General features: G+C 42.4%; 1 protein-coding gene across 1 annotated transcript; it reads left to right on the forward strand.

Moving 5' to 3' along the window:
* The first annotated feature begins 10,925 nt into the window (after window positions 1–10,925).
* On the forward strand, window positions 10,926–12,010 carry LOC127761397 (ethylene-responsive transcription factor 8-like). Its single transcript, XM_052285687.1, has one exon. The coding sequence runs from the start codon at window positions 11,031–11,033 to the stop codon at window positions 11,736–11,738; it is 708 nt and encodes a 235-aa protein (XP_052141647.1). The 5' UTR covers window positions 10,926–11,030; the 3' UTR covers window positions 11,739–12,010.
* The last annotated feature ends 11,767 nt before the right edge of the window (window positions 12,011–23,777 follow it).

The raw sequence follows: 23,777 nt of genomic DNA on the forward strand, positions 1-23,777 counted from the left end.
ATCGGGCAGGGAACGCCGGTGCCGAGTGCCGACGTCGAAGGAGGACGGGAATGGCAAGTCGCGGCAGCTGTTCGCGGTGGTGGAATGGTGGGCCACCCTTGGGCAGAACATGCATGGGGCTCACCGTCGTCATCCTCAAGCAATCGCAACCACTTGTCATGGCTCTTGACGCTACCATCGGAGTCGGAACTCTGGCCGTAGCCCCGATGAGGCTGGCCGCTGCCGCCACCTGGTGAGAGAGAGACGAGGGAAAAGAAAATTAGATCAGGTATGTGGGGGCTGTTAAATTTTTGTTTTTTTTCACAGTGACATGTGGGTCCCATGAACAACACGTAGACTAGGATAAGACCGCTTTCAAACCAACCGAAAGAGTTTATTTGCATTGGTTTTTAAAGATGGAGGCATTATATCTGGTTTTGCGATTAAGAGAGGCGATTTAACCAGACACAAGAAATGAGGGACGAAAAATAGACTTATTCCCAGCAAATATGCGGAAGCGGCAGTAGCGATGGCAGCGGCGGCGGTGGCTTCAGGGCCTCGATGCCGGCGGGCAAGGTTAAGATGATGCTGGTCCCAGTGGAACAGCCTCCAGCCCTCCAGCGATCACACAGGTAAGGTTTTGTCTAGCGCTTCGCATTCGATTACTGTATCTGCTTCGTTGATTGCTTTTGGTCCGGGCTAACTCTTCGCTCATAGATCAAATGTGTATAGCAAAATGAAGGGGTTATTTAGATTGATGCCATTTTCGACTATACAATTTTTTTATAAAGTTATAAAAAAATATCTACATTTAGTTTGTTGTCAAACTTTGATAAATACGTAAGAAATCATGTCAAAATTTTAGTAATATTGCCAACTTAACAAAATTTTGACATTATCAAAATTTGATAATGTTTATTTTGGCTATAATTTGAACAGCCCTGAAGTTACGAAGTTGCCAACACGGCAGCACAAAGCAGGTTTTTAGCAATACCAAGATCCATGTCACAATGATTAACGTAACGGATAGTCCATAGCTCCTTCTGTGCCGAATTTCTCGAATACAATGCCCGTATTCGTTTATGCGCATGGCTATTTGTTTCCATTATACATCAGCGAATATTATTTCTACCACATTCTTGCCTAGCTGGATTGAGAAACAGATCATCTCCTGGGCTGATACGCTGCTTTCATCCCTTGGGCTCTCTGGCCTATAAAAATGCTAAGGCCCAAAGCATGAAAGGAAATTTTTCGTTTGCTCACGTCTTCAAATCTCAGATGCCATCGACGATCATCCGGAATGTAGGAAAATGGTCCATGATTTGTTTGATGGGCTAGCCGAAATCATCATCAAGTATATAGTTCATCACACTAAATATAGTTAATGATATTTTCTCTTTTCTCATTAACCATACAACCATAGTTATTTCTACTTAGAATGATAGATATATGGTTTAAACTGTCTTTTCTTTCTTCCATCTTAAAACCATGCAATCTCAATCTCAATTACTTTTAGGCTCAAAATTCATATGTAAAAATTTGTTTTAGTATTAATAACCATATTGCATCTTATTTTTACATATTAAGCAGTTTAATTTTTCACAGCAACGCGGTGGGATATTTGTCTATTTATATAGTGTATACCCACATTTACACTCAACGACAACCGTCGCCCTTCGCTTGTACTCCCTCCGTTCTAAAATAAGTACAGTTTTGCGCTGTTTATGTCCAACGTTTGACCGTTTATCTTATTTGAATTTTTTTATTAGTATTTTTATGTTATTAAATGATAAAACATGAATAGTACTTTATGTGTGACTAATTTTTTTAAAAAAAATTATATTTTTTTCAAATAAGACGAACAATCAAACGTTGAACACGGATACTCACGGCTGCACTTATTTTGGGTGGAGGTAGGATGTAGAATCTAGTATCTACGAAGTAATGAGTAATCTACAATTTTGTCCCTAAAACTGACGTATGTTAATTGTAATAAAACTTCATGCACATGGACAGCGGTTTATAGATTGTTTATACAATATTGGTGTGTCAGTCTCATATACTGTACTAATAAGTGATATATATATATATAGAGAGAGGGGGGATCCATGTAAAGGTATTGGAAATATAAATTGGGCAATATGTAAGTATTGTTTCATCTCCTATCTTCTCCATATCACTTTAAAGACACGCGGCCACTAGTAAAAAAAAACTTCATATAGATCGGCACTATAGGTGACGGAACAGCTAAAACCGGCACCTATAATGCTTTTCCCTCCTCCGTGAACTCAAAACACGTAAAACCGACACCTTTAAACAACTATAGGTGCCAGTTCTAAAGAAGAACCAACACCTATAGTATAGGTGCCAGTTTTTTAAAAACCCGACACCTTTAATATAATATAGGTGTCGGTTTTCTAAAGGAAAAACCGGCACCTATACTATAGGTGTCGGTTCTTCTTTAAAACCGACACCAATAATAAATTATAGGTGCCGGTTTTTTAAAAAACCCTACCCCTATCTAAACTGAGCCGAGCCGATCCAGGCCGACGCATCGGCCTCGTCCTATAAGTCAACCAACCTTATCGCCTCGTCTCAATCTCTCTCTCTCTCTCTCCTCTCTCAATCTCTCTGGTCTCTCTCGTTCTCTCTCTCTCGCCTGTAGCGCGCGGCGGCGTCCCAGCGGAGGCGAGATGGGAGGTGGCGGCGCCCCCCTCCCCCTCCGTCGGATCCGGCGGGAGGGGAGGCGGCGTGCGACGGCGGGCGGCGGCGTCCTCCCCTCCGTCGGATCTGGCGGGAGGGGAGGCGGCGGCACAAGAGGGCCCGCGGCGACGAAGCAGACAAAGCCTTGGGGATTTGTGAATTTTTAGATGTTTTGGTGGATTTGTGAATGATTTTATTGGAGTATGTTCGTGATGTCAATCGATTTTGGTGACGATTTGTGAATGATTATAGAGTAAAATACACTAGCGGTCCTTAAACTTGTCAGGAGGTTTCACTTAGGTCCACGAACTTACAAAGTGCACATCGAGGTCTCTAAACTTGGTTTATTGTATCATCCCGGTCCAAAGCCGCGTTTGACTGTGGTCTTGCCTACGTGGCACGCCACGTGGACAATGACATGTAATTTTTTATTATTTTTTTCTCTCTTCTTCCTTCTTTTTTCTCGGTGGTGAGAGGCGGCACGAGGGGAGGGGCTGTTGCTGTGGTGAAAAAAAGAAGGAAGAAGGGAGAAATTTTTTTAAAAAAATCCATGTCATCGTTCACGTGGCGTGCCACGTAGGCAAGACCACCATCAAACGCGGTTTTGGACTGGAATGATACAATAAACCAAGTTTAGGGACCTCGATGTGCGCTTTGCAAGTTCGTGGACCTAAGTGAAACCTCCTGACAAGTTTAAGGACCGCTGGTGCATTTTACTCATGATTATATGTGATGTCAATCGATTTTGGTTACGATCCGTAGATGATTTGGGGATTTCAATTTGATTTGGCGCATGGCGATGGTGCTCAGTGAGATCGGCTCCATTCGAGCCGGCTCCCTTTTTTTTCGCTCGAGCAAAACTAAAGGTGCCGTTTTAATAATTGTCATAGGTGCCAGTTACTATTATTAGTACCAACCAATAGGTACCGGTTGGGAAACCGGCACTTATAACCGGTTCCCAACCGATACCTATGCCCCTTTTTTAGTAGTGGGTGAACTACACATGCAGTCGACGTTAACCTCATCAAATTATGTATGCTCTTACACTATTGAAAAAGGTAGAAAATTGGCAGATTTACGCCATGTGGAAAAGTTTTTGTTTGAAATTGATTGGGATTTGGGACCAAGTAGCGGTTTGTACGTTGCTAATGACTACTCCCCCCATAAAAAAAGATAATATATGTGAAGATTTGACACCACATAGAATAATAAATTTAGAGAAAGGCTATCTTAAAAAGTAGGAGGAAGTACGCCTTCCGTAAAAAAAAAAAAAGACAATCTATGTGGTGTTTATCAGTATGCTTGAAGGAGTCGTACAACGTATTCCATGATAACCAGTTGTACTTCTACATACCGTACTGATTTCCCATCCAACGGTGGAGGAGCTGCCAGCTTGTACTACGGTGGAGTAAGGCCATCTATAATCGGTATCACCAGGTCATACCCCTAGCGACGGCGCTTCACTTTTCCGTTTGCGCCGTACCTCCGCGATGGAACACGTCTCACTGCTGAGGGACGCGGCTCTCTCCGCTCCTCGCCAGCTTTTCATGGGGAGCCGCAGCCAGGCGATGTGTTGGGGGGCTTCGGGCGCTCGTGGACACGGTTACCCTCGACCTCGTCGGTGGGAGGAGGCTGACGGCGGTGGGGAAGAACCCGAGGCGGCAGCGAGAGAGACAGGCGGTGTCGTCGGAGCAGTGAGGAGGGAGGCGGCGTCGAGAGAGAGAGAGAAGAGAGAGGCGATGGCGACGACGACCGGATCCGCGGCGACGACAACCGGATCCGGTGGCCTCCACGACCTCGGCCACCGCGACCTCCTCCACCTCCGCCTTGGCCTCCTCCGCGTGGCGGCGAGAGAGAGGCAAGCAGCAGCGGCGAGAGAGAGAGGAGAAAGCGGCGGCGGCGGTGGCTGGGGAGGTGGCGCCGGCGCTCGCGGGAGAGAGAGGGAGAGGGAGGGGAGGGAGTGAGGTGGCGTCGAGCGAAGAAAAAAGAAGAGGAGGGGAAAGAGGCGGAGAAAAAAGAGAAGAGAGAGAGGGTGGGGGAAGAAAGGGGTAGTATAGGAAAATATCCACTGTGGACCCATTGTGAGTTTGAGTGCCTTCATCCAGTTGTTTCGGATTTTGAAGAGCCTATAAAGGGGTGTCTACCATTGCGAGCTGAGTTCCGCTACTAGCGCTCTCAGTTAGTGAGGACACTTTAGAAGTGGCTTACATTGTGGATGCCCTAAGGCCCTTCACAATGGGGCAGAACCTCGTCTACGTGGCGAAAAAGGTTGGTGGGGCCCGTTCCTCCACTCGGTTCTTCGCATCCTACTTGAGCAACGAGTTCCTCACTGCGCTGCAGGCTAAACAACAGGAACATGGCTCTGCAGCAACGTCACTTTCTTGGTTATTGTATGCTATAGTACTGAATCCGGGCCCACTTGATACTATTTGGAAGGCAACTCGCAGTGTGGATCCGTGGCTCAAATCATTCGGGCTCACACTCAAAACTTATTTGGCACATGAAGTTCCGGTAGTGCGTGACCTGCACTGCTAATGGCCTAAGGAAGTATAGTACTCTCTCCATTCCAAATTGATCTACATATTTCATAGGTACACCAAGACCAAGAAAAGCTAATAACTCTCTCATACTATATTTACTCTAGCAACAAACTCGATGCATGCATTATTCCCACTATTTCCTAGCCAACAACAAATCAAGATATTACAAGTGGGTTATAAATACTTGTGTGCATGGACACATGCATCAATGTCCATTTACTCCAATGCACAATAACAAATAGACTTAGGGTCTGTTTATATCCATTTGGAATGGCAAATGGCAAATGGCAAATGGCAAAAGGTTTGGTGGTAAAAGTTTTGGCATTGCAAAAGTACTAGTTGGTGTTTAGATGCATGTTAAAGTTTTGCCATTCTAGCACTAAAGTGAGAGAGAGAAAGAGAGAGGTAGTGGTCCCAAAGCACTTTTTGGCACAATTTGCTGCCATGGACTAGCAAATATCAAATGCCAAATTGCCAACTTTTGCTAGTAGTGTTTAGATCCAAAATGGCAAAAAGTGCTATAAAATGGCAAAACTTTTGCCATTTTAGAGGATCTAAACAGGGCTTAATACATGAACACAAATATGTAGATAATTTAGGAATAACTAAAAAAACAATATGTAGATCAATTTGGAATGGAGGGAGTAATAACAATCCAAATCCATATACGAAGACGTGGAGACGTGGAGTATCGACATGTGGTGCTTACGTTTGCCAGCAGCGGTAGGGCCCACCCAAGTAGACTCAACCGCTTCTCCCACCACCGTCGCCGAATTCCAAAGGTGAGATACGGGCCGGCGAGGCCGGCACGCCCAGCCGCGTTGTTTACGCAGCGGCAGGTCGAGACGTCAAGTGGGAGCGGAGGGATAATAACGACTTGGACCCGGTAGGCGCCGCGAGCAGCGACGTCTCTGTCCCCTCCCACTCCCCGCGCCGCGCGGTCCACGCCGCCCGCCACTGGCATCATTCGCCACCAAGGAAAGAAAAAACATAACGGGACAAGTGCCGGCGTCGCCGGGCAATCCCGTGCGTCCACGCCCCGTATCTCCACCTGGCGCCGCGCCGTTCGCGAGGGTGAGATGCGATGCTGACCCACGCGCCCCTCTCCACGACTGATTTGGAGAGGCGGCACGTAGAAGACGGCCCGGGTCTCTCTCCCCACTCTCGTTTTCGCGTCCTTTTTTTTTTCAGCGTGTCTCTTTCGCCCTGTCCCCAGTCCCCACCCGTCCTTTTCGACGGCGTATAAAAGAATAGGGATACGGCCCGATGGATACGCACCTGCCAGCTGTGTGGCTGGGTAGTGGGGCCACGCCCCGTGTACGTAGATTTTGTTTACGCTAATGTGTCCGGATTTTATTAGCGACGCGGCCAAACCAAGTGCGTGGAACAGTGCGACCCACGCGCGGCACACCACCACATCAGTCCAACTCCACCTCGGCACCATAAATTCCTTCCTCAATAATTCCGTCTCCAAAGTGGGGTGCATTAGCTGCCGCTCGAAACAGCTCCACCCAAATATTCCCTACTCGCTACTACCTCCGTCAATATTGGACACCGTTATTAAAAGTTAGTAGATAAAATTAAACGAAGAAAGGTTATGGGTGGTAACTAGATAAAAAAAATAAATAACTGATAGTTGTGATTAGTTGAGAATAAAATATTGATAAGAAGTTGATTATATTTTAGATGTTGAAAGTTGTTATATTTTAAAATGGATGAAGTAGCGCTTTGGTTATGACTTATGAGTATCACTTTCATGGCAGCCTACATATACTCCTACTTCAATTAGTTTCCTTATTACTCCGTATTTCCCTAGGCGCATGAGTTACGAAAACGTATTTATATATGCCCCCCAAAAAATATTCAATCCAACAATCTAGCAATTGTTAGCTACTGTCTCATTGCTTCTCGTTTTATCTCCAAATTTATGAACGACATAGTGGTCATTTATACTAATGCTTAGTCTCTAGTAATATCTGACAAGGTAAAACTGTGTCCTTTTATGGACGGATGTAATATATTTTGTGTCACTTTTTAGTATGTTATTTTAATATTGTCAAAACCAGAATTAGTTATCTACTAGGGCTGTGTTTAATTCAGCGCAAAGTTTAGATTTTGATTAAAATTGGAGATGATGTGACTGAAAAGTTGTGTGTGTATGACAGGTTGATGTGATGGAAAAGGACTGAAGTTTGGATCCAAACTTTAAATCTAAACACAGCCTAGTTGTATTTGCCTTGGATTCTCTATTTACTATGTTACTATGTTTATGGTTTAATAATTCAGAAATATTGGAATTAATAAACGTGGAGTTGTATTCGGTTTGGAATATTAACATACTAGTAGTTTTTTTAGTGGCTTGATAATTTAAGTATTCGAAATTAACAAAAACCGAGTTGGACTTGAAATACTTGTATCGTTGAGTAGAGGTAGTATATAATTTGCCCAGGGAGATGTGAAGTCTGACCATGGTTTAACTTTTCGATTTCGAAGTAAAAATCGTTCCTCACTGGTTTGCCAAAACCGGTAAAAACCGATGACTTTCGGTCAACGCCGTACGATGACTGACTAATAACAACCAGTTTTTATAAACTGATTCCTAGCGATTTCATGAAAGCCGATCGGTTTTCACGAAATCCCATCGGTTTTGTGAACCCTGAGTCTGATAGAATATGCAACCTCATCAGTTGATGATATTCCCTAATAAACTTTTATAAGTTATATTTTTATATATTTGTTTTCAGCGATATAAATGTTATTGTTAAAAAAACTACTCTATATTGAAAATATTTTAAAATTAAGTTTTTCTTTGGCTTAGTATGCCAACCAATGATGCTATTGATTTTGAGTGCTTCCCTTTTCTAAAATAAATACTGTACTAGTATTGCTATGCTTCCTTTGAGACAGTAGCGTCTGGACGATTCCGAGCTCGTATGCTTTGGCTGTGTTTAGATTCAAAATTAGGATTCAAACTTCAATCCTTTTTCATCACATCAACTTATTATACACACACAACTTTTCAATCATATCATCTCCAATTTTAACCAAAATCCAAATTTTGGATCCAATTAATCACAGCCTTTGCCGTCGAGGATAACAGAATCGGGAACTGATGCGTCGGCAAGGTGGGGCGCTTGATGTCCTATCCATCCGACTCATAAATGGATGGTAGCTAGCAGCGCCTGGTACATGGTCATAGGTACGCCTAGCAATTCATTCGTCCGGTCCATCACGAAAGTGGCAGCTAGCGCCCCGCTGCCGCAAGCGTGTGATGGAAGCGGCGCGCGCGGCGGCATCACGCAATCCGCGGGGAACCGGCGCGTGCCGGTTCCCTCGCCGCGCGCGTGGGTGGGTGGCACGGGGGCGGCTGTACTAAACTGTCGGTCTAGGCGACGGACGCGCCTGCGCCTCGAAATAAAAGAAACCCGCGCCCGCCCGTCTGCCCCCAGTGGCGCAGCGCAGGCGCAGCCAGCAGCGGTAGCGGTGGGTGCCCCACGTCCCCGCGATCCAAGCAGCACGCCCGCCCGCGGAGCCGGGTGATGCCGACATTTGGATGCCCCGCCACCGCCAGCCAGGCCCACCGCGCGCCGCGCCCCACGCTCTCTCCGCGATCGCCGTTAGCGCGCACCGTCGGGTGATCTTCTGCGTCCTGGGTGTTCTCTGCCGATTTGTGAGGTTCACGAGAGCTGCATAGTTTCTTGTATACTCAACTCAAAAGTAGCTCCTCAATCACACTCAACGTGGATAGCGCATAGCTGGATCGAGGAAAACATTTTTTTCTCTGCCGCGAAAGACTGATAGGGTTAGACATGTTTGAGACTAACATCGGTAGATGGTACTATACTCCGAAACTGTACTAGTAACAGCATATGGGGCTCGATGAATCATCAATTTCGTGAGCACGTAGAAACTAAAGCTCCCGGTGAGTATCAAACGAAGCCAGTGTAGTTAGGCTTCTCATGACTTTTCTTTCTCGTACTCGTACAACGTATAATGAAATCTTTTGCTACAAATAATTGACTCAAATTTGTGCAGTAGTAAGATTTTAGACCTTCGGTCATGCCTGTTTTCGAAATAGTTGCATCAGTTGTCATGATGCATCATTTGGTGACGACTACTGGCGCCAAAAGAAAAGCCAACACTCCTGGTCTATTCACAGAAAAGCATCACGTAAGCTTCTTTTCTTATCACCACGAAAACACAGGAAGCATCAGTGGCTTCCGAAAACCAAATATTCCAAATCCGATGCGAGCGGCGAGCGGGTCCGTCTACGAGCGGCGTATCTTTGCTTGCGGCACCAAAATTTCCCCGCACGACAAGGTTCCTCCCCCCAACACGCGCCGCTCAGACTCAGCTAGCTAAAGTTGACGATCCGTTGGCGCGGGAGGCGTGCGCGGAACACGACGACAGCGTGGAGGGTGGTGGCCGCCGCGGCCCACGTGTCTTTACGCGCAGGCCGCCTGCTGCCGATACCGATGCCGACGCCGACGCTGCCCCCGCCCGCGCCTGACCCCAGCTCGGGACGCACGGATCGTGATGCGTCGTCTTCCTCGCCGTGGGGCCCGCACCGCCCGCGACGTGCTCGCACTACGTGCCGCCCCCCGCTCCAGGTGGGGCCGCGTCCCGAGCGGCGGCTTTGCTTCCTCCTCCCCCCTCCTCGCTTCGCTTTTGGGATAATCTGGGAGCCTTTTTCCATTCTGGCACTCGCGTTCGGACGCTTTTCCCCGCGCGCCCCCGGCGGCCGGCGGAAGCATCTCGTTGGTTGCCCAGCCGTTTCATTTCCCACCAGCCACCATTAGGGCTCCCTGCAAAAGCAGAGTTTCACTACATAAGACCCGTTTAGTTCCCAACTTTTTCTTTAAATTTTTAACTTTTTCATCACATCAAAACTTTTTCACACACATAAATTTTTAACTTTTTCGTCACATCGTTTCAATTTCAATCAAACATCCAATTTTAACATGAACTAAATACACCCTAAATTTGATTAGTTTAGGTTTCAATTGATTTTTTCCTTAAAAATGTAATTAATCACTTACTCCTTCCGTCCTAAAATATAAGATTCTTTTATTCAAATTTTCTATCACGATACACATAATATTATATTGATTCATATGATTATCATTATTTCAATAATGCTAAAACCAATCAAAAGCCTAGAAAGGGAATATATGCAATTCAAAATTTAAAAACTAACAAGTTGAAACAACTAAAAATAAAGCATTTTAGCTAACCTTAATATTTTTTAAATAGGCTAAAAATCGTTATATTTTGAAACATACTTCTTTCGTAAAAAAAAAACAATCCTGAAACGGCGATAGGGAATGGAAGGAGTATATTTTCGGACGGAGGGGTAATTTCACGTAACAAGCTTTGTGGCATGCTATACAGTCCCGCTAGCGTGACAGCCAAAAATTTTACCGTAAAACACCATAAATCATGGGTACTGAGATGCAAAACTGACCCTAACAGCTGCCATACGTTTCCAAAATTGGTGCAGTTGTAGTGGCCAAAACGGAAAAGCGCTCGCCTAATTTTAATGCCGCCTCGCTAAAGACGAGGGGCGGCGGCAAGGAGAGGACAGTCAAACCGCTCGCTGACTGCGCCGAGTTTTATTCCCTACCGCCGCTCCACCACTCGCTTCCCTTTTTCCCAGCTGCGTTTTTTTTAACCCCTCGCCCTTCTATAAATACGGCCTCCCCTGTCTCTCCTTATCCTAGACGCCACACACACCCAAACCCAACCTCCCAAAACACCCACCCGGTTTACCAGAGATCCGCGCCCGCCACTTGTAAACCTGCTGCACCCATGGCGCCCAGAGCAGCTACGGTGGAGAAGGTTGCTGTGGCGCCACCCACCGGGCTTGGTCTTGGCGTCGGCGGAGGTGTCGGAGCCGGGGGTCCTCACTACAGGGGCGTCCGCAAGCGCCCGTGGGGGCGTTACGCAGCGGAGATCCGTGACCCTGCCAAGAAGAGCCGGGTGTGGCTCGGTACCTACGACACGGCAGAGGAGGCCGCCCGCGCCTACGACGCCGCCGCTCGAGAGTTCCGGGGTGCCAAGGCAAAAACAAACTTTCCGTTTGCATCACAGTCGATGGTCGACTGTGGCGGCAGCCCCAGCAGCAATAGCACGGTAGACACCGGTGGCGGCGGGGTTCAGACGCCTATGCGGGCCATGCCTCTGCCGCCGACTCTGGACTTGGATTTGTTCCACCGCGCGGCTGCTGTGACTGCAGTCGCCGGCACCGGCGTTCGCTTTCCTTTCAGAGGATATCCCGTTGCACGTCCAGCAACGCATCCTTACTTTTTCTATGAGCAGGCTGCAGCGGCTGCCGCAGCTGCGGCTGGATACCGTATGATGAAGCTTGCACCGCCGGTCACCGTGGCGGCGGTTGCACAAAGTGACTCCGACTCCTCGTCGGTGGTTGATCTCGCGCCGTCACCTCCAGCGGTTACGGCGAACAAGGCGGCAGCTTTCGATCTGGATCTGAACCGGCCGCCGCCGGTAGAGAACTAGCTCAGGATGGGTTAGCTGACGACTTTGTAGTTTCTCTCTTATTTTCTTCTTTGATGGATATTTCTCTCCGATGTTTTGGTCCTCTTTGTGTTTTTGTTTAGTAGCCTGTGAGAGACGGAAGAGCCTTGTAAATAGTTTTTCTGCCGAGGGCGAAATCCATCTTGGGATCTGTTAATTAGAACAGATCATGCCGGCGATGAGATGGACTAAACCGTGGAGTGTATGTATTCCTTTATATTAGTATGAAGAAATTATTCAGAAAGTCACAAAAATATCTGTGCACACTGAGTTTGATTGACGTTTTTATTTTTGGTCTTTCGATCCAAAAGGTAAGATGCATGGTTGAGAAACATACGCTCTCATTTATTAGCGCCGGTGCGTTTTTGCCGTCCATCATAGTGAGAGTACTCGCAGGAGTAGTAGTTTGTTGCCATCTATGCGACACGACGATTAATGGTTATGCAAATGACGCATTTCATTGGACGAATGCTACTACTCAAACAGGGCTTGTTTAACGCTCCTTCACTTTTCATCTTTTGACAGTTGGCAGGGTAGAGGCGCGCCATAAAGTTACTGCAATGTGTTTCTAGTCACAACAGCTCAGCGCTGCACAAATTCCGTTCCTAGCAGTACAATTGCGGCGAAGAATTATTATCAAATCGTTCACATTACTGACACGCGGTATAGAGACGGTGGTGGTTAGCCGGAGATCTAATCCATGAAAAGCAACGTAAATAGTGGCTGTACAGGCAGTGGGCATGGAAGGAGACAAGTGTGGATGGGGGAGCGCCTTGTGCGGTGGGGTGCCTGCATCTTTCGCTAGCACCGTCGATCTATTCGTACGATGGAATCGCGGCTGCGTTGTTGTTCTCCTCGTGACCTTGAGAATAACGTGTGCGTGTGGGCGACCTCTCCAGGCCACGTGTGCGCGGCTGCCAGCCCCCCATCCAGGCCGCGGCCGGTGATCAGCGCGCGCTGCTCGGCCTGTGGCCCGTGTGGGTGTCGAGGCTTCGGATGGCGTGGCGGGCTCGTAGTGGGCGGTGCGGGAGGCGCGTGTTCGGGCGGGCGCATGGCGATATGCGCGAGGACCGGGCGTGGTCTCGGCCGACAGACGTGGGCCAGCGGCGCGCGAGGGCGGGCATCTGGAGGCAGTGATTCGCGCGGCGGCAGCTTCTCCTCGCCGTGGGACCCACCGCGCGCGCCCCGCCTTCGGAAGCTTTGCCGCTTTCCCCGCCTTTTACTACCGCTCGCTTGTTTGTTCTGGCCTGTACTGGTGGTAGGAGTACCATTTCTTCCGGAGGAATTTGTTTTCGCCTGCTTGGTACACCTAATTCTTAGTGCGGCGCCTGCTGCGAGTACACGGGAGCGTTACTCCACCGAGCATGGCGTTAGCTCTGCATTACGGTCACGTCTAGCAGTGCCATGCATTTTATTTATTCTGACGTACTGTTAACCTTTTTCCTTACAATCTTGATTGATCCGATTCAACTTTTTATAACCGTAGCAGAAGCCAGAAAGAAGGTAACGTGCATATTAAATTCTACTATTCCATCACTAGCTTTACTGGAGTAGCAGTAGTTCAGGGCCTGTTTAGCTCCCCAAAAACTTTTCTAAAAAAACATCACATCAAATCTTTGACACATATATAAAACATTAAATATAGATAAAAAGAAAAAACTAATTGCACAGTTTGTATGTAAATCACGAAACGAATCTTTTGAGCCTAACTAGACCATGATTAGCCATAAGTGCTACAGTAACCCACATGTGCTAATGATGGATTAATTAGGCTCAAAAGATTCGTCTCGCGGTTTCCAGGCGAGTCATGAAATTAGTTTTTTCATTCTTGTCCGAAAACCCCTTCCGATATCCAGTCAAATGTCCAATGTGGCACCTAAAAATTTTCATTTCACTAACTAAACATGCCCTCATTAGTTGTAGTAAAAAAGGTCCTGTTTAGATCACACCCTAAAATTTTTCACTCTACCACATTGAATGTTTGAACACCCGCATCAAGTATTAAATATAAACTTAAAAATAACTAATTGCACAAATTGCAACTAGTTTGCGAGACGAATCTTTTAAACCTAATTACTCTATGATTTCATAATGTGGTGCTACAGCAAACATTTACTAATAACGGATTACTTAAGCTTAATAAATTCGTCTCCGTATATCCGATGTGCCACTGTAAAAGTTTTTACCCTCTTACCAAAACACAGCCTACGAATATAAATGTAGTAGTATTTTGGAAATACTAGTAGACGGCGCTGAGCCCACGGCTAAGGGTAAGATCGTCACTTCGAACAGGGCGGGCGGAGGAGAAAAGCAGTGGTGCACGTAACGGACTAACGGGGGACGTAGACGGGTGAGGCGTGGTGCGATGGAGAGTGGGGGCATTGACTGGGACGTGCGGGCACGGAGGGGGCACCGATTGGCGTTGTTGACAGGTTGGGCCCCAGCTCATGCAAGTTCTAGTAGTGCAGAGGAGCGGCGGATGGCGTGGCCGGGGCAGTGGCGAACCAGAAAAGGCGCGTTCTCGCGCGTCCTTTCATTGTGTGCCCGTTCTGTGTCTACCTTTAATTTAGCCCGGACTCCTTCCAAAATTCGAAGGACTGATCACAGTTATTTAGTACTAGTAGGTGACTTTTCCAACTCAACTCTTGTGTTTTTTCACACTTCCTAAATTATGGGTTTGTTCACTTTGATGCTAAAAAAATCTTATCAAATAACTGTGATCAGTTACTAAATATCTGTAAGGTTAAAAATGGCAACAAAGTGAACATGCCCTATGTGCTTTTTTTTAAAAAAAGTGTATACAAAAGTTGTATTCAAAAAAATCATATAAGTTCATTTTGAAAAATTTTAAGCTGATAATTAATTATTTATAAATTCATAACCACCACATTTTCTGTGCAGGAATTTGGAATTTCACTCTACGAACAAAGCCTCAACAATACTGCGGTTGAATTTGGAAGCTGAGGCATCTGTGAGCAAGTGGGTGCGGTTGAATAATGAACAAAATCGGGTTTGTTCATGATCACCGCCATAAGGGCGTGTACGATGGAGAACACTTGTTATCAGTGGTCTTAGGTTGCCATATATAAATTAAGACCACGAATAGTTCACATCATCCTTCCATGGATGCTACCGCTAAGAGCTTTCTCGTTTATCCCCTATATTTTTACATGTCAGCTATTCTTATTTTTATTACCAAATCAATAAAAACTTTTATGCTTCAGTCCTTGTAAAAAAACACATATATACTCTAACCACATAATAGTCTTGCTGTCGGCCTCTCACCTTTATTATTTTCATCCCTCCCCTTCCCCTCCACCAAACACCAACATTGATAGCCCGATCTCCAACGCTGTTGTTCTCCACCTCTCTCTCTTCCCTTCATCGGCGGATACGCTCCTCTTCCCTTTCTCCACCCCTCCCTCATCTTCGCCCACTCAAGCTCTCTCCCCTCTTCACCGCCGAGATCGAGCCACCGCCGCCTCTCCTTCTTCAGTTGCCGTGGTATTAGCCATCAAACTAATAATAATCTCCTTTCTTCGTTCTTGTTTTCTTTCCATATTAATGAAGGGATGTAGTGATCTTTTTAGCCTTCTACTTAACCTATTTTTGACAGGTTAAAATTATAGTCTTACACGGATTAGTGATGGACACGGTAGGTATTCCTTGTATTTATTGAAAAACCCATGTATTACACATATATCTACTCGACTAAGTATAATATTATGTTTTGTCTTTTTTTAATCTAAGAAATTATCTTCTCCTAGATTTTTGGTTTACAATACTTTAGTAAAGCATAATTATTTGAAATCATCTAGTCCATCCGTAAAAAAAAAGACGGAGGAAGTACTTCTCTAATCTAGTTCATTAAGTATTAGACATAGTACATATAAAATAGAGTGAAATGCACTAACGGTCCTTAAACTTATCATGAGATTTCACTTAGGTCCAGAAACTTGTAAAGTGCACATCGAGGTCTCTAAACTTGATTTATTATATCATTCTGGTCCAAAGCGTCATTTGACCATGGTCTTATCAACGTGGCACGCCACACGGATGATGACATGGTATTTTTTTTCCTTTTCCCCTTTTCTTTTTCCTACTCTTCTTTTATCTTGTTCCTCTACTGGAGCCACCTCGAGTTCCCCCGTGCTGACCACTGTCATCGTCGCCAAGCGTCGCTACTCTCAGAGGAAGAGGGCAAAGAAGAGAGAAATGAAAGAGGAAAAAGAGAGAAATAATAATAATAATAATAATAATAATAATAATAATAATAATAATAATAATAATAATAATAATAATAATGTGCCATGTCGTCGTCTGCATGGCATGCCACGTAGACAAGACCACGGTCAAATGAGATTTTGGACCGTGATCCGGGATGATATAATAAACCATGTTTAGGGACCGTGATATATACTTTGTAAGTTCGTGCACCTAGATAAAACTTGCTTACAAGTTTAAAGACCATCAATGCAATTTACACTATACAATATTCAACGGATAAATTATACGTCCGTCTGACCGTCACTTATGGAGACGGAGGGAGTAGCTCATTAACGCTCATTTTAATTTTCGTCTTTTGGTTTGCAAAACCGGGTGAAGCCCGTTTGTCCGACCCACATAAACAGTAGGCCAACTAGGTATGCCTACTCTTTACGTCCCATAAAAATAAACCTAGGAAACTACTATCTCTGTCCCATAAAAATTAAATTTCTAGCTTTAAACCTTTGTCCCATAAAAATTGTATTTCTACTAATGTGGAACCCAGTAAACTGATTGTATTTCCTTGTAATCTTCTTTCCTTCCATCTCATTTCTAATCCATTGTCGTGATATTCCTTTTAATCAAGTTTATATATGGAATGTCTGCATGTACTATGTTCATTAAATAGGGTTATTTTAGTCATTTGTCTATCCTACTAATATGTCATTAATTCTCTATAAATTTAATTTTTATGGAACGGAGGTAGTAAATAATAGCTAAAGATCGGCATGCCATAGAATAAGTTTGACAAGAATAGGCATCGTGGATAATGAATTCCTTAGTTGCATTATTATACATTATTAGCAAATTAATAAAAAATATCTTTCTTATATAGCCGCTACTTAGGAAGTAACTAACGATCCAACTTTTGCATACCCAATCACAACAATAATAATATCTTTTTTTTAACTGATGTACTCCCACAACTGGAGAAACCATCTTTACTGAGTTAGCTAAAAACCACAGTAATCCCAATTTAAATAGAAACCGGGACTAAAATGATTTTTTTTCCGATTTAAAACTCTATTAGCCCTAGATGATATTTAGTCCCGTTTCATTTTCTATCCGAACCTGTCAGGGGCCGTGGATTTTTAGTCTCGGTTGGTGTGATCAACCGGGAATAAAAATTGATCTTCAGTCCCGGTTGGATTGAAAATCCGTATACAGTATATAATCCCAAAGATTTATCCTCCCAAACTTCTCATCTCCTATTCCTACTCTCTCTCTTATCATTTTCTCCTTCTCTCTCTTATTCCTCTCCAGATCGAGCGAGGAACCTAGCTTCGAGGAGAGCGAGGCCGGGGTTGGCGGCCGGGCGGGGCGGGGACGCGGCTGGTGGCGGCAGGCTGCACGTAGGGCGGGGGATGGCGACCGGCGGCGTGGCCGTGCGGAGGGCCGCGCGGCAAGCGGTGGCCTGCGGCTCTGCCGGAGGGGAAGCAGGAGGCGGCAGTGGGGCGCATGGATCTGTTTTTTTTTTTTGAGAATTTGCGATTCTGGATCTAAGATGTATTTGATTTGCGTGTGATATGAATATGTGATGTATTTGTGATGTAATTCCTTTTGAATTTGTGATGTATTTGGAGATGATCGATTTGAGGATTTGGACATATCCTTTTGTTTTGTGATCTATGATGATTTGGGTTTTCACGATTTAGGGATGGAGTGAAATCAATATTCAATTTTAAAAACAATGAAAAAACGAAAAAAAACTAGCAACCAGACTTGACCTGGCTCCATCTCTAGTCCCGTATTCGTAGTCCCGGTTGTATAACCGGAACTATAAGAGGTTACGAACCGTGAGTAATGCCCTTTTATCTGGTAGTGTCCCTTTGCAGTTACAAATTACCGTTTCTCATTTTGACTTTATCAGTTAAACCCTATCTTTTGACCATCAATTTTAAAAAAAATCATATTGTGCAACATCATGATATTTATGTTTTTATATTCTCACCAAGAGAATTATTTTCCGTTCTCCACTATGTTGTTTCTCATGCTAGCTTATCGTTTATTAGTCAACAGATAGTGAATTAAACTTTCGATATGATTAGCTAAATGCCTGCTTCTCTACGGATAAATAAAATGTAAAATATCATAGTATTGCCTAAAATAAGTAAGAACATATTATTCGTTTATGTCTAATTTAATTTTTCTGTAGGGAATTTATATGTAACTATCTATTTAAATTTAGTTATCTAATATTGAGAAGTTTAAGGTTACTGTGCAAAATCTGCAATGGGAATGGGAGTAGGTGGGACGGCAGATTTACCGCTACCGCCATTGGACCGCTCTTTTTAAGTAGTACGGATGATTCAAAAGGTTTTATTTTTATCCTTCTCAACTACTATACACTAAATGGCTAAGTATAAGTTATTGTGTTATTCAAGTTATTTTTCCAACTTGTTCTCCTTTGGGCTTGGTAAGAAATGACACCTTCTCAACTTGTTCATCTTTTCTAATACTACTCTATAGATAGGCAGCTAAGTTGTTTGACTATTTTCTTTTTTTTTCTAGATAATGGTTTTTCTTAATTCGATCTTATACGTAATCTAAAATGGCTCATGTTTACAATCAGACATAGTAGTGCACAAATTTTTTTAGATAATTAGTAGTGCATAAATAGTCAGTACAAATGACATATTGCTCTTGCTCGTGTGTGCTAGTATGGCCCGATTTAGGGCTTGTCTGATTCAGCTTAGAATTATTATAATCTGGATTATTAGTAGTAAGCTGAAATAAACATATAGCTTATTATGATATATTATTATAATCTATAAGCCAGATTACTATAATATGGTAAGCCACTATAAAGGTGTTTTTTTAGATTATTGGGTGACTAACAACTAACAAACAGATAATAATCCAAATAAACAAATAGCTAGCAGCTTATTCTATGTCGTCGTCTGCATGGCATGCCACGTAGACAAGACCACGGTCAAATGAGATTTTGGACCGTGATCCGGGATGATATAATAAACCATGTTTAGGGACCGTGATATATACTTTGTAAGTTCGTGCACCTAGATAAAACTTGCTTACAAGTTTAAAGACCATCAATGCAATTTACACTATACAATATTCAACGGATAAATTATACGTCCGTCTGACCGTCACTTATGGAGACGGAGGGAGTAGCTCATTAACGCTCATTTTAATTTTCGTCTTTTGGTTTGCAAAACCGGGTGAAGCCCGTTTGTCCGACCCACATAAACAGTAGGCCAACTAGGTATGCCTACTCTTTACGTCCCATAAAAATAAACCTAGGAAACTACTATCTCTGTCCCATAAAAATTAAATTTCTAGCTTTAAACCTTTGTCCCATAAAAATTGTATTTCTACTAATGTGGAACCCAGTAAACTGATTGTATTTCCTTGTAATCTTCTTTCCTTCCATCTCATTTCTAATCCATTGTCGTGATATTCCTTTTAATCAAGTTTATATATGGAATGTCTGCATGTACTATGTTCATTAAATAGGGTTATTTTAGTCATTTGTCTATCCTACTAATATGTCATTAATTCTCTATAAATTTAATTTTTATGGAACGGAGGTAGTAAATAATAGCTAAAGATCGGCATGCCATAGAATAAGTTTGACAAGAATAGGCATCGTGGATAATGAATTCCTTAGTTGCATTATTATACATTATTAGCAAATTAATAAAAAATATCTTTCTTATATAGCCGCTACTTAGGAAGTAACTAACGATCCAACTTTTGCATACCCAATCACAACAATAATAATATCTTTTTTTTAACTGATGTACTCCCACAACTGGAGAAACCATCTTTACTGAGTTAGCTAAAAACCACAGTAATCCCAATTTAAATAGAAACCGGGACTAAAATGATTTTTTTTCCGATTTAAAACTCTATTAGCCCTAGATGATATTTAGTCCCGTTTCATTTTCTATCCGAACCTGTCAGGGGCCGTGGATTTTTAGTCTCGGTTGGTGTGATCAACCGGGAATAAAAATTGATCTTCAGTCCCGGTTGGATTGAAAATCCGTATACAGTATATAATCCCAAAGATTTATCCTCCCAAACTTCTCATCTCCTATTCCTACTCTCTCTCTTATCATTTTCTCCTTCTCTCTCTTATTCCTCTCCAGATCGAGCGAGGAACCTAGCTTCGAGGAGAGCGAGGCCGGGGTTGGCGGCCGGGCGGGGCGGGGACGCGGCTGGTGGCGGCAGGCTGCACGTAGGGCGGGGGATGGCGACCGGCGGCGTGGCCGTGCGGAGGGCCGCGCGGCAAGCGGTGGCCTGCGGCTCTGCCGGAGGGGAAGCAGGAGGCGGCAGTGGGGCGCATGGATCTGTTTTTTTTTTTTGAGAATTTGCGATTCTGGATCTAAGATGTATTTGATTTGCGTGTGATATGAATATGTGATGTATTTGTGATGTAATTCCTTTTGAATTTGTGATGTATTTGGAGATGATCGATTTGAGGATTTGGACATATCCTTTTGTTTTGTGATCTATGATGATTTGGGTTTTCACGATTTAGGGATGGAGTGAAATCAATATTCAATTTTAAAAACAATGAAAAAACGAAAAAAAACTAGCAACCAGACTTGACCTGGCTCCATCTCTAGTCCCGTATTCGTAGTCCCGGTTGTATAACCGGAACTATAAGAGGTTACGAACCGTGAGTAATGCCCTTTTATCTGGTAGTGTCCCTTTGCAGTTACAAATTACCGTTTCTCATTTTGACTTTATCAGTTAAACCCTATCTTTTGACCATCAATTTTAAAAAAAATCATATTGTGCAACATCATGATATTTATGTTTTTATATTCTCACCAAGAGAATTATTTTCCGTTCTCCACTATGTTGTTTCTCATGCTAGCTTATCGTTTATTAGTCAACAGATAGTGAATTAAACTTTCGATATGATTAGCTAAATGCCTGCTTCTCTACGGATAAATAAAATGTAAAATATCATAGTATTGCCTAAAATAAGTAAGAACATATTATTCGTTTATGTCTAATTTAATTTTTCTGTAGGGAATTTATATGTAACTATCTATTTAAATTTAGTTATCTAATATTGAGAAGTTTAAGGTTACTGTGCAAAATCTGCAATGGGAATGGGAGTAGGTGGGACGGCAGATTTACCGCTACCGCCATTGGACCGCTCTTTTTAAGTAGTACGGATGATTCAAAAGGTTTTATTTTTATCCTTCTCAACTACTATACACTAAATGGCTAAGTATAAGTTATTGTGTTATTCAAGTTATTTTTCCAACTTGTTCTCCTTTGGGCTTGGTAAGAAATGACACCTTCTCAACTTGTTCATCTTTTCTAATACTACTCTATAGATAGGCAGCTAAGTTGTTTGACTATTTTCTTTTTTTTTCTAGATAATGGTTTTTCTTAATTCGATCTTATACGTAATCTAAAATGGCTCATGTTTACAATCAGACATAGTAGTGCACAAATTTTTTTAGATAATTAGTAGTGCATAAATAGTCAGTACAAATGACATATTGCTCTTGCTCGTGTGTGCTAGTATGGCCCGATTTAGGGCTTGTCTGATTCAGCTTAGAATTATTATAATCTGGATTATTAGTAGTAAGCTGAAATAAACATATAGCTTATTATGATATATTATTATAATCTATAAGCCAGATTACTATAATATGGTAAGCCACTATAAAGGTGTTTTTTTAGATTATTGGGTGACTAACAACTAACAAACAGATAATAATCCAAATAAACAAATAGCTAGCAGCTTATTCTATGTCGGCTTATTATAATCTAGCTTATGTTAATCTAGTTCTATAATTTAGATTATAATAATCTTAAGTTGAAACAAACATGGCCTTAGATGGCAAAAAAAAATTTTTTAGAGTGTCACATCAGATATACGGACATACATTTAAAGTATTAAAAAATATCTAATAACAAAATAAATTACAGATTTCGTCAGGAAACTGCGAGACGAATTTATTAAGCCTAATTAATCCATCATTAATAAATATTTACTGTAACACTATATTGTTAAATTATGGCACAATTAGGCTTAAAAGTTTCATCTTTCAATTTACACATAAACTGTGTAATTGTTTTTTTACCACATTTAATACTTTATACATATGTATAAATATTTAATGTGATTAGTAAAAAAATTTTTGTTTCGAGAACTAAATAAGATCTAAGTGAAAATTTGCAATCACAGCGTAGGCTACAAAAGCATGCCGACACATCAGGACAGGCGTCCGCCACAGCCGATTCCGCGGTTGCGTGGTGGGCGTGGGTGTGCGTCATTGCAGGTGGGGGGCCTCGAGGGTCCTGCCGCCACGCCACGTTTTTCCCAATCTTTTGCGATTGCATGGCGAGCGCCGAGCGAGACCATGGAGTACTGGTACTGGATAGATACGGGTTGGTAAAGCGGTGGTGCACTGGTGGCCTCAGCTCAAGCGTTGTAGTAATTCCGATGCTTCTGCTAGATTGTCAACACGGACGAGGTACCCAGCATTAGCCATGGAGCTTTCTCGCTGCAGTGTATATGATACTTTCACCTTCTCATATCATATAATAAATCATTTTATTTTTTTACATTTTATTAAGTTTGATTAAATTTATAAAAAAAATAGCAACATCTGAACCACAAAGTAATTTTATTAAATCTAACATTAAATATACTTTGATAATATGTTTATTTGTGTTAAAAATGCTACTGTATGTTTATAGGCTTAAACAAACTTAAACAAGTTTAACTAAAAAAAATTAAAATAATTTATAATATAAAACGAAGGTTGCAATAGTAGGCATTAGTTAGGTTCCAATGTTTCCCTTCTTCTATATGGTAAGAGTAACTGTACGAAGAAGAAGAGGAGAGAGATTAGAGAAATTAGGGCCGTTAAGCATTGAAGCTGTTCTACCAAAATTTTAGTAACTTAGATAGTAGATAAGATAGTTTAGATTGATACCAAATAATTAATAGTGCCCATGTTTAATTTGGTCATATTCTAAGATCTTTTTCACCATACTACTAATTTTTGGCTTCATATTAATATCAAACCAAACATATCCTAGCTAACTTTGTCCACCAACAAATTGGTAGTGCCATAATTTATCTGTAATTTTTGCACTACCAATGAATGCGTAGGTTCATTGTAGGGTAGAAAATAGGCTCTTACTTTTATTTTGGCTAGGCCTTTATTTATTTGTGTGTTGTAAAAAAATGAATATTTATTTGCATGACGGACTAAAATAGTACAGTGAATATTTGGGTATTTGGCTCAAAAGGGCTATATTCGCTCTTAAATTGATATTCCAGTCCCGTTAATACCTCAACCCTCCCTATTCCATAGGCTATATGTACTCGTCTATGGCTAGCTGTGATGACTACTTGCCAACAAAAAATTCATAGACTATATATTATGAATATTTTTGTTTGTGGAGCTTTTAAATAACCAAAATCAGTGAAAATATTAGTTTTTGAACCTTCAAAATTCTATCGACTTGCCCAAAGACTGTTTAAATTTTGTACCATAAATATTGCAATTGATTATTCTATATAAATAAATTAAAAAATATCACGAACATAAAAAATACTTGAATAATTGCAGGTTACTACGTTCTTATAGAAGCAACTTTTTCTACATGTTCATGACAGAGACATGATATCCTGATTATAAAAAATTCTGATAAATTATAATTATAATTTTGTTTAGTACTTTATAACTTTAGTATTTTATTATACACTAAAATCACTTTACTTTTACTCCATGTTAGTTCATTTTTACATAGGCC

Source organism: Oryza glaberrima, chromosome 1 (assembly GCF_000147395.1).
Source record: "Oryza glaberrima chromosome 1, OglaRS2, whole genome shotgun sequence".
Lineage (NCBI taxonomy): Eukaryota > Viridiplantae > Streptophyta > Magnoliopsida > Poales > Poaceae > Oryza > Oryza glaberrima.